General features: G+C 43.2%; 1 protein-coding gene across 1 annotated transcript in view; it reads left to right on the top strand.

The window, feature by feature from the left end:
* atpaf1 (ATP synthase mitochondrial F1 complex assembly factor 1) overlaps positions 1-18,191 on the top strand; it is a 30,948-nt gene that overhangs the window by 1,567 nt on the left and 11,190 nt on the right. The window contains exons 2-4 of the mRNA XM_060830542.1: positions 3,105-3,213; positions 12,372-12,428; positions 13,132-13,194. Of these exons, the coding sequence (XP_060686525.1) occupies positions 3,105-3,213; positions 12,372-12,428; positions 13,132-13,194 (229 nt within the window). The remainder of the gene's footprint in view (positions 1-3,104; positions 3,214-12,371; positions 12,429-13,131; positions 13,195-18,191) is intronic.

The raw sequence follows: 18,191 nt of genomic DNA, 5'->3' as shown, positions 1-18,191 counted from the left end.
TGATACTATTGACCAATAAAGTAATTAGAAGAAGTTTTCCTCCTCTCTCTACAACTGCCTGACCTGCTGTGCTTTTCCAGCACCACTCTAATCTAGACTCTGGTTTCCAGCATCTGCAGTCCTTGGTTTTCCCCAATAATGTAACTTGACCACCCATAAAATACTGCATACAAGAAGATCAGAGACTGGAAATTTTATGGGTGAGAGCTCTATCCTGAATCCCCAAAAACTGCCCACCATCTACAAAGTAAAATGACGAGTGGGATAGAATAGTGTCCACTTGTTTGGGTGAGTGCAACTCCAAGAAGCTCCTGAACAAAGCAGCTCGCTTGATTGTCATCCTATTCACCACTTTCAACATTTATTCTGTTTCTAAACGTAACTCAGTAAACCATCTGCAAGACGTGCTGTGGCAACTGACGGTAGACAAACAGGAGGCTGGAAGAACACAGCAAGCCAGGCAGCATTAATCGAAAGCTGATTGGAGGCAGATGTTCGCAGGTAAAGGGACGGCTGGAAAATGGGAAGCCTTCAGAAATGAGATAATGAGAATCCAGAGAAAGTATATTCCTGTCAGGGTGAAAGAAAAAGCTGGTAGGTATAGGGAATGCTGGATGACTAAAGAAATTGAGGGTTTAGTTAAGAAAAAGAAGGAAGTATATGTCAGGTATAGACAGGATAGATCGAGTGAATCCTTAGAGGAGAATAAAGGAAGTAGGAGTATACTTAAGAGCGAAATCAGGAGGGCAAAACGGGGACATGAGATAGCTTTGGCAAATAGAATTAAGGAGAATCCAAAGGGTTTTTACAAATATATTAAGGACAAAAGGGCAACTAGGGAGAGAATAGGGCCTCTCAAAGATCAGCAAGGCAGCCTTTGTGTGGAGCCACAGAAAATGGGGGAGAAACTAAATTAATATTTTCCACAGTAAATATTGATGCAAAAGGGTGTGGAAGATATAGACTGTAGGGAAATAGATGGTGACACCTTGCAAAATGACCAGATTACAGAGGAGGAAGTGCTGGATGTCTTGAAACGGTTAAAGGTGGATAAATCCCCAGGACCTGATCAGGTGTTCCCGAGAACACTGTTGGAAGCTAGAGAAGTGATTGCTGGGCCTCTTGCTGAGATATTTGTATCATCGACAGTCACAGGTGAAGTGCTGGAAGACTGGAGGTTGGCAAACGTGGTGCCACTGTTGAAGAAGGGCGGTAAAGACAAGCCAAGGAACTATAGACCGGTGAGCTTGATCTCAGTGGTGGCCAAGTTTTTGGAGGGAATCCTGAAGGACAGGATGTATATGTATTTGGAAATGCAAGGACTGTTTCGGGATAGTCAACATTGCTTTGTGCATGGGAAATCATGTCTCACAGACTTGATTGAGTTTTTTGAAGAAGTAACAAAGAAAATTGATGAGGGCAGAGCAGTAGATGTGATCTAAATGGACTTTAGTAAGGTGTTTGACAAAGTTCCCCATGGGAGACTGATTAGCAAGGTTAGATCTCCAGGAATACAGGGAAAACTAGCCATTTGGATACAGAACTGGCTCAAAGGTAGAAGACAGAGGGTGGTGGTGGAGCGTTATTTTTCAGACTGGAGGCCAGTGGAGTGCCACAAGGATTGGTGCTGGGTCCTCTACCTTTTGTCATTTACATAAATTATTTGGATATGAGCATAAGACGTACAGTTAGTAAGTTTGCAGATGACACCAAAATTGGAGATGTAGTGGACAGCGAAGAGGGTTACCTCCGATTACAACAGGATCTGGACCAGATGGGCCAATGGGCTGAGAAGTGGCAGATGGAGTTTAATTCAGATAAATGCGAGGTGCTGCATTTTGGGAAAACAAATCTTAGCAGGATTTATACACTTAATGGTAAGGTCCTAGGGAGTGTTGCTGAACAAAGAGACTTTGGAGTGCAGGTTCAAAGCTCATTGAAAGTTGAGTCGCAGGTAGATAAGATAGTGAAGAAGGCGTTTGGTATTGGTCAGAGTATTGAGTACAGGAGTTGGGATGTCATGTACAGGACATTAGTTAGGCCACTGTTGGAATATTGCGTGCAATTCTGGTCCCCTTCCTATCGGAAAGATGTTGTGAAACTTGAAAAGGTTCAGAAAAGATTTACAAGGATGTTGTCAGGGTTGGAGGATCTGAGCTATAGGGAGAGGCTGAACAGGCTGGGGCTGTTTTCCCTGAAGTTTTGGAGGCTGAGGGGTGACCTTATAGAGGTTTACAAAATTGAGGGGCATGGAGAGGATAAATAGACATAGTCTTTTCCCTGGGGTCGGGAAGTCCAGAACTAGAGGGCATAGCTTTAGGGTGAGAGGGGAAATGATATAAAAGAGACCTCGGGCAACGTTTTCACGCAGAGGGTGGTGCATGTATGGAATGAGCTGCCAGAGGATGTGGTGGAGGCTGGTACAATTGCAACATTGAAAAGGCATTTGGATGGGTATATGAATAGGAAGGGTTTGGAGGGGTATGGGCCGGGTGCTGGCAGGTGGGACTAGATTGGGTTGAGATATCTGGTCGGCATGAACAGGTTGGACCAAAGGGTCTGTTTCCATGCTGTACATCTCTATGACTCAATGATTATGACTCTCAGAGGTGGAAAAGTCAACATTTCGGGTGTAGTCCTTCTTCAGGATAGGGGCTAGGTGTAAGGGTATCTTCAGATACCGGGGGTGAGGGAGGGTTGGCTGGGTGCTGAAGTAGGGATAGGTGAACACAGGTGGACTTCTCCATTTCCTGATGCTGCCTGGCTTGCTGTTTTCTTCCAACCTTCTGCTCGTCTGCCGTGGATTCTGGCATATGCAGGTTTTTTTTGTCTCTAATCTAGGAACTCACCCAAAATCCTTCAACGTGCCTTCCAACTCCATGGCTAGAAGGACAAGGACACAGATACATGGGAACACCACAACTTACAAGTTCTACTCCAAGCTGCACCCTGACTCCATTCCATCAGTGTAACTGGGTCAGATTCCTGAAAGTCACTTTCTCTCGGCCAGTTAGGAATCTGTGTTGGCTCCCATCCCATAAATGTATTTTTTTTAAATTATGCAATAAGACACCTCTTAACGTGTGAATATTTTTGGATCTTAGGATAAAACCAGATGAATATGAGGCTTGTATGGCAAAGAAAGAAGAAGTTAAGAAGCAGCCATTGGGACATTCAAAGCAGGGTGAATTTATCAGACTCATGGAAGAAAAGGCAAGATTGTATAAGATTTTCTTTATTAAAATATGTTTAGCTGAATTGTGTTAAAAGGTAAGTTGGTTATGAACCTTATCAATTAGGTCATTAATTATAAATTTCCTGAAATTTTTTTTCACAAGTTCAGTGTTTCTATTCCAAAGCCCCCCCTCCACATTCCTGACGAAGGGCTTTTGCCCAAAACATTGACTCTCCTGCTCCTAGGATGCTGCCTAACCTGCTATGCTTTTCCAGTGCCACGCTTTTTGAATCAAATTGTTCAAGCTCTTGTTTTAAGGACTGTATGAAACTGGGAGTTGTGGTGGTGGTGCTGACACGTGATTGAAATTTTCTTAAGATTTTATTTAATTTCAGTGCCACAGATTCAATGTTATTTGTACCTGTGAATAGAGCTGAAAATGCCTCTTATGTTCTGAAATGTAGAACAACTAACATTTTAGAACATAAAGTTATTAAATTAGTAAGTACCACTTAGTTTTCAGCCTTTATGTTCTGTTTAAGATTTGATAAATATTTAACATATGGATATTTCAAATATTATAACTTCTGTAACTTCAGTTACGTCTGTGACATTTTTAATAGCAGTTTTCACCGTATTGCTAAGCTTTATTTAAATTTAACTTACAAGTTAAATTTAAATAAAGCTTTATTGTGCTTTATTTAAATTTAACTTGTAATTCCTGTTGTAGACATTGAACATCTCTTGGCATATTACAGATATCACTTCTCAAAAGAATGAAACTTGCTCCTACGCAGTGCCTGAAAACTGCTAGTGTTGTGTTAAGAGTACTTGAGATAACTTGCAGATAAATAATTGGAAATATGAACTCTGCTCCATTTTCATATAACCCAGAGCTTGTTAACATCAATGAAAGAACAGCATTTGTTGAAGGCATTCCAGAGAGTTAGACAATAGGTGCAGGAATAGGCCATTCTGCCCTTCGAGCCGGCATCACCATTCAATATGATCATGGCTGATCATCCTTAATCAGTATCCTGTTCCTGCCTTATCTCCATAACCCTTGATTCCACAATCATTGAGAGCTCTAGAGAGCTCTATCCAACTCTTGTAGAGTTTGTAGATGTTTGAGTGGCAAGTTGTCATTGGCTGCCTGATCCATTGTAGCACCTTCTTATATATTTTAAGTCAAGCTACTTTATGATTTTTCAATAGATTGAAGAATTGAGTTGCAGAAATTGCAGAAATTAAATTCAATTTTATACAGAAAATTAAGACAGGAAGGATGGATTAGTGAAAGAGCTTGTTTTAGAGTCATAGAGATGTACAGCATGGAAACAGATCCTTCGGTCCAACCTGTCAATGCCGACCAGACATCCCAGCCCAATCTAGTCCCACCTGCCAACACCCAGCCCATATCTCTCCAAATCCTTCCTTTTCATATACCCATCCAAATGCATCTTAAATGTTGCAATTGTACCAGCCTCCACCAATTCCTCCGGCAGCTCATATCATATACATACCACCCTCTGTGTGAAAAAGTTGCCCCTGAGGTCTCTTTTATATCTTTCCCCTTTCACCTTAAACCTATGCCCTTTAATTCTGGGCTCCCCGACCCCAGAGAAAAGACTTTGCCTATTTATCCTATCCATGCCCCTCATAATTTTGTAAACCTCTTTAAGGTCACCACTCAGCCTCCGACACTCCAGGGAAAACAGCCCCAGCCTGTTCAGCCTCTCCCTGTAGCTCAGATCCTCCAACCCTGGCAACATACTTGTAGATCTTTTCTGAACTCTTTCCCGTTTCACAACATCTTTCCGATAGAAAGGACACCAGAATTGCATGCAATATTCCAACAGTGGCCTAACCAATGTCCTGTACATGACCTCCAACTCCTGTCCTCAATACTCTGACCAATAAATGAAAGCATACCAAATACCTCCTTCACTATCCTATTTACCTGCAACTCAACTTTCAATGAGCTATGAACCTGCACTCCAAGGTCTCTTTGTTCAGCAAAATCCCTCAGGACCTTACCATTAAGTGTAAAAGTCCTGCTAAGATTTGCTTTCCCAAAATGCAGCACCTCTCATTTACCTGGCCCATCTCGTCCAGATCCTGTTGTAATCTGAGGTAACCCTCTTCGCTGTCCACTACACCTCCAGTTTTGGTGTCATCTGCAAACTTACGAACTGTACCTCTTTTATGCTTGCATCCAAATCATTTAAGTAAATGACAAAAGGTAGAGGACTCAGCACCAATCCTCGTGGCACTCCATTGGCCTCCAGTCTGAAAAACAACCCTCCACCACCACCCTCTGTCTTCTACCTTTGAGCCAGTTCTGTATCCAAATGGCTAGTTCTCCCTGTATTCCTTGAAATCTAATCTTGCTAATCGGTCTCCCATGGGGAACCTTGTCGAACATCTTACTGAAATCCATATAGCTCACATCTACTGCTCTGTCCTCATCAACCTTCTTTGTTACTTCTTCAAAAAACTTAATCTTTGTGAGACATGATTTCCCACACACAAAGCCATGCTGACTATCCCTAATCAGTCCTTGCCTTTCCAAGTACATGTACATCCTGTCCCTCAGGATTCCTTCCAACAAGTTGCCCACCACTGAGGTCAGGCTCACCGGTCTATAGTTCCCTGGCTTGTCTTTACCACCCTTCTTAAACAGTGGCACCATGTTTGCCAACCTCCAGTCTTCCGGCACCTCACCTGTGACTATCGATGATTCAAAATATCTCAGCAAGAGGCCCAGCAATCACTTCCCTAGCTTCCCACAGAGTTCTCGAGTACACCTGATCAGGTCCTGGGGATTTAACCATTTCAAGACATCCAGCACTTCCTCCTCTGTAATCTGGGCATTTTGCAAGACGTCACCATCTATTTCCCTGCTGTCTATTTCTTCCATATCCTTTTCCACAGTAAATACTGATGCAAAATATTAATTTAGTCTCCTCCCCCCATTTTCTGTGGCTCCACACAAAGGCTGCCTTGCTGATCTTTGAGGGGCCCTATTCTCTCCCTAGTTACCCTTTTGTCCTTAATATATTTGTAAAAACCCTTTGGATTCTCCTTAATTCTGTTTGCCAAAGCTATCTCATGTTCCCTTTTTGCCCTCCTGATTTCCCTCTTAAGTATACTCCTACTTCCTTTATACTCTTCTAAGGATTCACTCGATCTATCCTGTCTATACCTGACATGATTCCTTCTTGTTCTTAACCAAACCTTCAATTTCCCAATACCTACCAGCCTTCCCTTTCACCCTGACAGGAATATACTTTCTCTGGATTCTCACTATCTCATTTCTGAAGGTTTCCCATTTTCCAGCCGTCCCTTTACTTGCGAACATCTGCTTCCAATCAGCTTTTGAAAGTTCTTGCCTAATACCATCAAAATTGGCCTTTCTCCAATTTAGAACTTCAACTTTTGATCTGGTCTATCCTTTTCCATCACTATTTTAAAACGAATGGAATTATGGTCGCTGGCCCCAAAGTGCTCCCCGACTGACACCTCAGTCACCTGGTAAAAAATGAGGTCTGCAGATGCTGGAGATCACAGCTGCAAATGTGTTGCTGGTCAAAGCACAGCAGGTTAGGCAGCATCTCAGGAATAGAGAATTCGACGTTTCGAGCATAAGCCCTTCATCAGGAATAAGAGAGAGAGAGCCAAGCCGGCTGAGATAAAAGGTAGGGAGGAGGGACTAGGGGGAGGGGCGATGGAGGTGGGATAGGTGGAAGGAGGTCAAGGTGAGGGTGATAGGCCGGAGTGGGGTGGGGGCGGAGAGGTCAGGAAGAGGATTGCAAGTTAGGAGGGCGGTGCTGAGTTGAGGGAACCGACTGAGACAAGGTGGGGGGAGGGGAAATGAGGAAGCTGGAGAAATCTGAATTCATACCTTGTGGTTGGAGGGTTCCCAGGCGGAAGATGAGGCGCTCCTCCTCCAGCCGTCGTGTTGTTATGTTCTGCCGGTGGAGGAGTCCAAGGACCTGCATGTCCTCGGTGGAGTGGGAGGGAGAGTTAAAGTGTTGAGCCACGGGGTGATTGGGTTGGTTGGTTCGGGCGGCCCAGAGGTGTTCTCTGAAGCGTTCCGCAAGTAAGCGGCCTGTCTCACCAATATAGAGGAGGCCACATCGGGTGCAGCGGATGCAATAGATGATGTGTGTGGAGGTACAGGTGAACTTGTGGCGGATATGGAAGGATCCCTTGGGGCCTTGGAGGGAAGTGAGTGTGGAGGTGTGGGCGCAAGTTTTACATTTCCTGCGGTTGCAGGGGAAGGTGCCGGGGGTGGAGGTTGGGTTGGTGGGGGGTGTGGATCTGACAAGGGAGTCACGAAGGGAGTGGTCCTTGCGGAACGCTGATAGGGGAGGGGAGGGAAATATATCCTTGGTGGTGGGGTCCGTTTGGAGGTGGCGGAAATGGCGGCGGATAATACGTTGTATGCGCAGGTTGGTGGGGTGGTAGGTGAGAACCAGTGGGGTTCTGTCTTGGTGGCGGTTGGAGGAGCGGGGCTCAAGGGCGGAGGAGCGGGAAGTGGAGGAGATGCGGTGGAGGGCATCGTCGATCACGTCTGGGGGGAATCTGCGGTCCTTGAAGAAGGAGGCCATCTGGGTTGTGCGGTGTTGGAATTGGTCCTCCTGGGAGCAGATGCGGCGGAGACGAAGGAATTGGGAATATGGGATGGCGTTTTTACAGGGGGCAGGGTGGGAGGAGGTGTAGTCCAGGTAGCTGTGGGAGTCAGTCGGTTTATAATAGATGTCTGTGTTGAGTCGGTCGCCCGAGATAGAAATGGAAAGGTCTAGGAAGGGGAGGGAGGAGTCTGAGACAGTCCAGGTGAATTTCAGGTCGGGATGGAAGGTGTTAGTAAAGTTGATGAACTGTTCAACCTCCTCGTGGGAGCACGAGGCAGCGCCGATACAGTCATCGATGTAGCGGAGGAAAAGGTGGGGGGTGGTGCCAGTGTAGTTGCGGAAGATGGACTGTTCCACATATCCTACGAAGAGGCAGGCATAGCTGGGGCCCATGCGGGTGCCCATGGCAACTCCTTTAGTTTGGAGGAAGTGGGAGGATTGAAAAGAGAAGTTATTCAGGGTGAGGACCAGTTCAGTCAGTCGAAGGAGGGTGTCAGTGGAAGGGTACTGGTTAGTGCGGCGGGAAAGGAAGAAGCGGAGGGCTTTGAGTCCTTCGTGATGGGGGATGGAGGTGTACAGGGACTGGATGTCCATAGTGAAAATAAGGCGTTGGGGACCGGGGAAGCGAAAATCCTGGAGGAGGTGGAGGGCGTGGGTGGTGTCCCGAACGTAGGTGGGGAGTTCTTGGACTAAAGGGGACAGGACCGTGTCGAGGTATTGGGAGATGAGTTCGGTGGGGCAGGAGCAGGCTGAGACAATGGGTCGGCCGGGGCAGGCAGGTTTGTGGATTTTGGGCAGGAGGTAGAAACGGGCGGTGCGGGGTTGTGGGACTATGAGGTTGGAGGCGGTGGATGGGAGATCCCCTGAGGTGATGAGGTCCTGGATGGTCTGGGAGATGATGGTTTGGTGGTGGGAGGTGGGGTCGTGGTCAAGGGGGCGATAAGAGGAGGCGTCCGCGAGCTGGCGTTTGGCTTCAGCGGTGTACAGGTCAGTGCGCCAAACTACCACCGCGCCTCCCTTGTCTGCGGGTTTGATGGTGAGGTTGGGATTGGAGCGGAGGGAGTGGAGGGCTGCACGTTCTGAGGGTGAGAGGTTGGAGTGGGTGAGAGGGGTGGACAGGTTGAGTCGGTTGATGTCACGGCGGCAGTTGGCTATAAAGAGGTCGAGGGCGGGTAGGAGGCCTGCACGGGGTGTCCAGGTGGATGGGGTGTGTTGGAGGCGGGAGAAGGGGTCGTCAGAGGGTGGGCGGGAGTCTTGGTTGTGAAAGTAGGCACGGAGGCGAAGGCAGTCACCTGCCCTGCCTTATTTCCCAAGAGTAGGTCAAGTTTTGCACCTTCTCTGGTCAGTACATCCACATACTGATTCAGAAAATTGTTTTGTACAAACTTAAGAAATTCCTCTCCATCTAAACCTTTAACACTATGGCAGTCCCAGTTGATGTTTGGAAAGTTAAAATCCCCGACCATAACTACCCTATTATTCTTACAGATAGCTGAGATCTCCTTACAAGTTTGTTTCTCAATTTCCCTCTGACTATTAGGGGGTCTATAATACAATCCTAATAAGGTGATCATCCCTTTCTTATTTCTCAGTTCCACCCAAATAACTTTCTTGGATGTGTTTCCGGGAATATCCTCCCTCAGCACAGCTGTAGTGCTATCCCTGATCAAAAATGCCACTCTCCCTCCTCTCTTGCCTCCCTTTCTATCCTTCCTTTGTATCCTGGAACATTAAGCTGCCAATCCTGCCCATCCGCGAGCCATGTTTCTGTAATTGCTATGATATCCCAGTCCCATGTTCCTAACCATGTCCTGAGTTCATCTGCCTTCCCTGTTAGGCCCCTTGCATTGAAATAAATGCAGTTTAATTTATTAGTCCTACCTTGTCTCTGCCTGCCCTGACTGTTTGACTCACTTTTGTTCTCAACTGTACCAGTCTCAGATTGACCTCTTTCCTCACTATCTTCCTAGGACCGCAACTCCCCCCCCCCCCCCCCACCCCGCCTGCCCGCCCATCCTCCCAAGCAGTTCTGGCAAATTCCCTGCCAGTATATTAGTCCCCTTCCTTCCTTCTTGTACAGGTCACTTCTACCCCAAAACAGATTCCAATGATCCAAAAATCTGAATCCTTCTCCCATACACCAGCTCCTCAGCCATGCATTCATCTGCTCTGTCCTCCTATTCCTGCCCTCACTAGCTCATAGCACTGGGAGTAATCCAGATATTACTTGAGGAGCTCCTTTTTTAAATTTCTGCATAACTCTCTGTAATCTCCTTTCAGAATCTCAACTTTTTCCCTTCCTGTATCGTTGTTTCCAATGTGGACAATGACCTCTTGCTGGCTCCTATTCCCCCATGAGGACATTCTGCACCCTCTGTGAGACATCCTTGATCCTGGCACCAGGGAAACAACACACCATTCTGCTTTTTCTCTGCTGGTCACAGAAACGTCTGTCTGTACCTCGGACTACAGAATCCCCTAACACAATTGATCTCTTGGAAGCCGGCGTACCCCTTGTTGCCTTAGAGCCAGTCTCAATACCAGAAACTTGGCTGTTCATGCTACGTTCCCCAGAGAATCCATCACCCTCTACATTTTCCAAAACAGCATACCTGTTTGAAATGGGTATATCCACAAAAAACTCCTGCCCTAGGTGCCTACCTCTCTTACCCTTCCTGGAGTTAACCCATCTATGTGACTGTATCTGAGACATTCCGCCCCCCCCCCTTCCTATAACTGCCATCCATCACATACTGTTGCTGTTGCAAATTCCTCATCACTTCTGTCTGTCTTTCCAACTGATCCACTTGATATGATAAGATTCGCATCCAACAGCATTTATGGCAGATATAATCCGCAGTAACCCTTAAACTCCTAACTTTATTATGTGTTTCACGTCTACCTAATGGGTAATGACTGTAACTTCACATCCTTACATGGATACAGCCTATAAAGGAGCAGAGTGACTTCGACTTCGGGATTTCTGCATTCAATTGTATGTACATGGATTGGAAGTTGTTATAGTGTTGAGCAATTAGACATTATTGTCAACATAAAATGCAGGTCTGTTATTATTGATTTCGGAGAAAATCTTCCAAATTAGGTCCTCTAATGGAAATCAATGCAGCTTAAACTATATTGTAATACAATTACTTTTGTTGAGGTTAAATTTAAATGTTTTTCATAAATAACTATTTGGATGGGTCACAGGTTTTCATAGACCAACTAGCAGGCGCAGTTTAATTGTTACATCAGGACAGGGAAAGACAAAACAGTTTCACCCATTAGTCACTTTGCATTATACTTTCTCATAACTCTACCAATTCTGGACCTGTGTCATCCCGTTCCCCCCGCAGTCAAAGCAAAATGCTTGGAGGCACAGTTTTACCTCCTTCATCTTTATTCCAGGCCCTGAAGGGAAATCGAGCGATCGTCCATGTGCACAGGGACATGAGTTCCCGGTCTTCTCTCTCAAACAGCAGTTTCTTAATGAATTATATAGTCATTTTTCAGGGAGGACCATCCAATAAGACAACACAAATATTGATTGGGTGACCGTTACAATTAGCGAGTGTCAATAGCAAAGATTAAGCCACCTGCTGTTACACAATGAGTGTTCTTAACCTTAACTGGCTTCACATAATGAATGCTTTTCACCTTGTTAAACTGACCGTACATACTGAATGTTTCCAATATTGTTAAATGGTTCTACATAATGAATGCTTTTCCACCGTGTTAATCCATTACCCTTGCCTCCAGCACCCCATTGTTAACTGCAATTTCCTATCAGGTCTGAGTCGTGCTCAGCTGAACCTCTTGTTTCTTAAAACTCGAATTTAACTCTTTCCCTACCTGCTTATACCCCATACATAGTCTCACCTGCACCAGAGTTCTTCAATACAAGACAGGCTTCATGCATGAAAATTACCTTTTTGGAATGACTTGTTTTTGAATACACGAATACTTCATGTGCAAATTATTTTGCAATGCTTTGTTACATGCTCTTTGAGTTTAAATTATTTTTCAGTGGAATGTGTCAGTAATTCGAAAGTGTGAAATTAAACCACTGTTTATTCTCAAGGAATTATTTGCAAGTGTCTTTTAATTAAAGGGCTCAATGTCTATATTTGAGCAGCAGAGTAGATTAGCTTCCCTACAGTGTGGAACCAGGCCCTTCGGCCCAACCAGTCCACACCGACCCTCTGAAGAGTAACTCACCCAGACCCATTTCCCTCTGACTAATTGACCTAACACTATGGGGCAGTTTAGCATGGCCAATTCATCTGATCTACACATCTTTGGACTGTGGGAGGAAACCGGAGCACCCGGAGAAAACCCATGCAGACATGGAGAATGTGCAGACTTCACACAGACAGTCACCCGAGGCTGAATCGAACCTGGTACCCTAATGCTGTGAGGCAGCAGTGCTAACTACTGAGCCACTGTGCCGCCCCCATACACTGGTATCTTTTTAAAAAAACGTGTTTAAGAAGTGCTGGATCCTGGGAGATCCAGATCCTGGTTGTATTTGAGATTTATTGTTGATTTTTCTTTCATAGTCAAAAAGACTGGGTGAAAGAGCCACTGGAAAGAAAATTGGTTTCAGTAAGGACAAGGTAAGGGGTGTCTATTTTATTGAATATTAAAAGTATTCAGTTTGACAGAGAAATACACTTATTGCTGTAATATATGTTTGAACCGTGAGATTAACCATTAACTATTGAATGTTTCACAGTTCTGCTTTGTAATATTTTAGTTCTGTTTAGTGAAATTGACAGATTACCACTTGTCCTTACAGAATAATGCAAAAGAATCTTGTGCAAATTAGATTAAAATCATTTTGCAATTGTAAACTTAAATTGGATTAAGTTGAATCAATGCTAATTCTATAGTTATTTATCTCAGTATATTGAACACCTCATAAATATGCAAATAATGTGGATGTTGGAATTTTCCTCCCTCCACAGTAAATAGAAGTGAATTGCTATCCAAAAGAAGGTTCAAACATTCTCTCAGCTCTAGTGTACCAGAAGCCCACATCCATGAAAGAATTAAAAAAGAAACTTAGTTAAATTTGTTTATAGACCAGCAATGATTTTTAGATGGATCACTGTGCCACAAACCATGGAACTAGAATACAGTTCAGGGAAGAAAGATAAAGATGGTTTCGCGAGAAACATAGCTTTCACTACTTATTAGAAAAAAATAATTAGTAGCAATTACTTCAAACTAATATAAGTTAGCTTACGATCTTCAGTTGCCTTAATTACTTTCATTTTGAGTTGATTTGTCAGAAGTTTGTTTTTGTTTTTTTTTCAGACCCTTCAGTCCATCCTAAATCTGGATATGATGAAAGAAAAGACTGCAGATGAAATCGGACTGGTAAGTATTTAAGAATTCAGATTTTCTTAAGAAAACTAAATACCAATTACTTAATGAAAGCTTCTTACTTGCTTTGCCATGAACAAGAAGCTTTGTATTTCTTATGATAAAATACAACTTTTAACATTTTTGTGAAAATATACAAGAGAACAAAATTCAATATTCAATCGATAAAAGCTAGAGTTTCTAAGCAATCTGAAATCTGGCACCTGACTGTTATCAATTCAACCCCATTATGGAAGGGAATAGAGTTTTAAAGGACCAACAAAATGTTCAGCTTTTGAAAGTTAAAGCAGGCTCATTGGACCAAGATTGTGTATGTTTTATTTTGCCTGTTTGTTAGAAGAAAACATTGCTCTGCCATTAACAAATATAATATGTACTAATGTAAAAGGAGTGTTTCTAAGACTTAATTTTTTTAGTCAAAGTGTAGTCACATTTTGAAATGTTGAAATCCTCCCCTCTCCCATTGTTCTGCTATCAGTGTTATCACATTGAAGGTTATTCCCACCAACCTCCTGCCAAACATTAGTACTAAAGGAGTCAAAGGTATTTTATTATTACATATTTACTTATATAAAATAATGACCTCCATGACGTTTAGTTCACTGTGCTATAGAAATTTGTCAGATTCATCAAAAACAGAAGCCTAGACATTATTTCATTCAGTTCTTTCACAGAAACAGTAGAAAATAGAATAATACTTAGCAGAAGGGCATGTGCTCACATGCAAAAAACACATTTTTCGACTTTAGAATAGACTACTGAGTCTCAATCTGCATCTTGAATTATATCATCATTTTCCTGTTGCCATCAACCATATCATTTCACAAATAATCATTACCTGTGCCATCAGGTGCACCGGGCACATTGCTCTTTTTTTAAAAATGATTTGACTCTCATCTCTGTTCCCATTTCCTCCTAGACTTTACAAAACAATTGACACAGGATTTCTGTTACTGTAGCCCATTGTTTCACAGACTGACTATCTATGTGTTGAATTGGGCACCAAAAGACTGAGATTTATAAGGGTGCGATTGTAAATCTGTAGTGTAACACAAACTCCAGTTTGCACGTTTATTCTGGAATTCTTTCCTTTTCCTAAGCCCACACCTCACTGTGAGGAACTTGTTTTTTATTCTATTTTAAAAGGTCCATCACAAAATCAGCCGATTAACTAATTAAACAAAACATAACGAGCTGTCCATCTGGTTCTGGTTTAAGCTTAAAGGAACTTGAATGTTTATCACTGACATTTGGATGCTGTAACCCCTTGCTGAATATCTGGTATCCACCAAGCATCCACACATTATTCTTTTTTCATCATGCTGTCCTTGAGGGCTTGTTTAGAGAGCAATCCAGTGTTTGAACAAGGCTGGTTAGACCACAATGAATCATTACGATATCACTTTGTGATCTGATTTCAGCATCACCAATCTGTAACCTAAGCATATCAGGGATGGATATCTTCAGCTGCCCCATCACTGACTCTTCCCTTTTTTGACTACATTGTTTCAAATCATGAAGATGCCACTAATACAAACCCATCAATTCCCAGTTTCCTTTACTGCACTTCCTCATACCCTGCTTTCTGTAAAGGCTCTATTCCATTCTCACAGATTTTCCATCTCTGTCATTTCTGTTCCAAAATGTCACCTTCCACAGAAATCTTTTTTAAGACCAGTCCTCTTTCCTTAGCTGAGGATTTCCCCCATCCTCACCATAGTTCAGAGGTCCTTCAGCCATGTCTGACTCATCTGCTTTTCTGCCCTCACCTTGTCCGCGCTCTCCCAGATCAGCAATAGGATTTCCCTCCTCCTCGTTTTCTACCCTAATAGTCTCTCCACCATGGCACTTTGCATTTAATCATAGAAGATGTAACACTTGTTCTTTTGCTGCTCCCCTTCTCACAGTGAAGCGATGATTTACTGCTACTACCATCAATGTAGTCTGCTGCATTCGCTGCTCCCAGTGCAATTTTTACTGTATTGGCATGTCCACGGACTGAGTGACTGATTTGTGGAAAACCTCTGCTCTGTCTGTAGGAAAGTTTTTTTTTCCCAGTTGCTTGTCATTTTCATCCACCCTCTTGCTCTTATGTCAACATTTCCATTGAGTTCAACCACTAAGTGAACAATGCCCTCAATTTTGGTTACACCCCTTCCCCACATCTCCCCTCCCAGTGAAGTAAACCTATTTTTGACTATCCACAGAAATCATTAAAGAGATGCAAAAGAGGTGTTAGAGGATGGTGGTTGATGGGAAATATTCATCCTGGAGTTCAGTTACTAGAGTACCACAAGGATCTGTTTTGGGGTCACCGCTGTTGGTTGTTTTTATAAACTACCTGGATGAGGGCTTAGAAGGATGGGTTAGTAAATTTGCGAATGACAGTAAGGTCAGTACAGTTGTGGATCGTGCCAAAGGGTGTTGCAGGTTACAGAGGGATAAGCTGCAGAACTGGGCTGAGAGGTGGCAAGTGGAGTTTAATGCAGAAAAGTGTGAGGTGAATTACTTTGGAAGGTGTAACAGAGTACTGGGTGAATGGTAAGATTCTTCGTAGTGTAGATGAGCAGAAAGAGATCTGTGTCCATGTACATAGATCCCTCAAAGTTGCCACCCGGGTTGATCGGGTTATTAAGAAGACATACAGTGTGTTAGCTTTTATTAGTAAAGGGATTGCATTTCAGAACTATGAGGTCATGCTGCAGCTGTACAAAGCTTTCGTGTAGTCATACTTGGAGTGTTGTGTGCTGTTCTGGTCACCGCATTATAGGAAGTGTCACAAATTTGGTTCCTTTTTTCTAAAAACTGTTCCTTTTCTCAAGGATATTATGTCCTTGATGTTTCTCAGAAGGTGGTAAGCCACTCTCAGATCTGATTAGCCTAGTTTTGTATCAAGTAAAGGGTATTGAGAGACCTTTTGGTCATATGTTAACAGATGAAACTTCAGGCCAAAGTGGTCATGTTTTAGAAGTGACCGTATAATAAAAAGGGAGTGGTCACCCCTCTAGTTGAGCAGTTCCATGAGCTATGTGGACTCTCCCTTCTCTCTCCTATCTCCTTCCTCTCTCCTCTCTTCTTCCTCTCTCCTCTCTCCTATCTCCTTCCTCTCTCCTCTCTCCTATCTCCTTCCTCTCTCCTCTCTTCTTCCTCTCTCCTTCCTCTCTTCTTCCTCTCTCCTCTCTTCTTCCTCTCTCTCTTGTTCCATTTGTTTATGGTTTTTAAGGGGGTTTGCATATTTGGACTGTTGTGTATATTCGGTAGAGCACAGTTAAGTCTAGTTTGGATAGACTGAATTCTGTAGGTATTCTTTATTCTGTTTTTTGTGTTTCATTGTGTAATTTTGTGAATAAATTTTTGTCTGTTTTAAAAGGTGGTAGTCAACCTAGCTAGCTTAACCCAGGTAATTCCCACTGTACACTTACTGAAACAAATTGCAAAGTTATGGACTGGGCTGCCTGCTTAAGAATGTTTTGAGTGGTCTGGCCTCGTCCAAAACAGAAGGATGTGGAAGCTTTGGAAGGGGTTCAGAGGAAATTTACTAGGATGTTGCCTGGTGTAGAGAGAAGGTCTTACGAAGAAAGTTTGAGGGACTTGAGGCTGTTTTCGTTAGAGAGAAGGTTGAGAGGTGACTTAATTGAGATATCTAAGTTAATCAGGGGGCTAGATCGGGTGATCAGTGAGAGCCTTTTTCCGAGGATGGTGATAGCTAACACAAGGGGGCATAGCTTCAAATTGAGAGGTGATAAATATAGGACTGATGTCAGAGGTAGTTTCTTTACTCAGAGAGTAGTAGGGGCGTGGAACGCACTGCCTGCAACAGCTACAGACTTGCCAATTTTACTGGAATTTAAATGGTCATTGGATAGGCATATGGACGAGGAATAGTGTAGGTTAGATGGGCTTCAGATTGGTTTCACAGGTCGGCACAACATCGAGGGCTGAAGGGCCTGTACTGCGCTGTAATGTTCTATGTTCTATCAAGATTATCCCTTTATTGTCATCAGCATTTCTTTGTCTTTTGGTTGAGGCATCCTCACCAGTTTTACATTCAATCTTCTTTCCCTTTTGTCAACAACATTAGTTATTTTTCAGCCCTGTTCAGCTCTAAAGAAGAGGTGTTCTGAACTTCAAACATTAACTCTGCTCCTTTCTCCATAGATGCACCATTTGCTGAGTTTCTCCAGTACTTTGATTTTATCCAGATGGGAAGACATTTTCTTTATTTAATCCTTCTGGTCGAAAACTACAAACTTTGCTCGGAAGTACATTCAAGCTGCCTTCAACTGGCCATCCTTTTATCTTGAATACCCCTTTGGGGAATTGATGTCTTGCTCAATTCTTCATTTGAATATTGCCGTTGGCTCAACTGTACATCTGCGAATCCACTCGTTTCATGGATAGTTATCCTAACACTGTTTTCTCTCCAACTTTGCTCACCATTTCACTCGATAATATCTCAAAATTCACGCGAATTTTGTTCATGTTCTGAATACAGGCCAATCTGTATCCATTCTGTTGTCAGTGTTTGTATATACAACTGCCGAAACTTGATCATCACATCTGTCATTAGTTTCTGCAGGGAGCTGCTATGAAATCTTTGCTGTCTGCAACATTACAAAATTGTATCTCTTCATATACTTGGTACGTCATCCAGGTTTGTTTTTGAAACCTGCAATCCCTAACTTCTTTGCTTGTTTCAGGGTAATGATTTATATTGATCATTAAGAAACTGAGATACTGCACTTGAGTATCTTCCAACTGTAGCTACGTGCTAAACTTTCTTCTGTTTGTGCATTTATTCTTGGGCATCTGCCTAAGCTTCCTCCACCTCTTATGGTGTCCAATATCTTGAATTCTTTCATTGCTGTATAATTATTCGTCTGATCTGCAATCTAAGAGAATTTAAAGTTGGGCTGTGTTTTTACTTTTTTTTCTTGATACCATATTGCCATGTTAGAGGGTGGGATTTGCAGGACTGCATTGTACACCAG

The sequence above is a fragment of the Hemiscyllium ocellatum genome, chromosome 9, assembly GCF_020745735.1.
Source record: "Hemiscyllium ocellatum isolate sHemOce1 chromosome 9, sHemOce1.pat.X.cur, whole genome shotgun sequence".
Classification (NCBI taxonomy): Eukaryota; Metazoa; Chordata; class Chondrichthyes; order Orectolobiformes; family Hemiscylliidae; genus Hemiscyllium; species Hemiscyllium ocellatum.
This window is presented reverse-complemented; position numbering and strand designations above follow the sequence as displayed.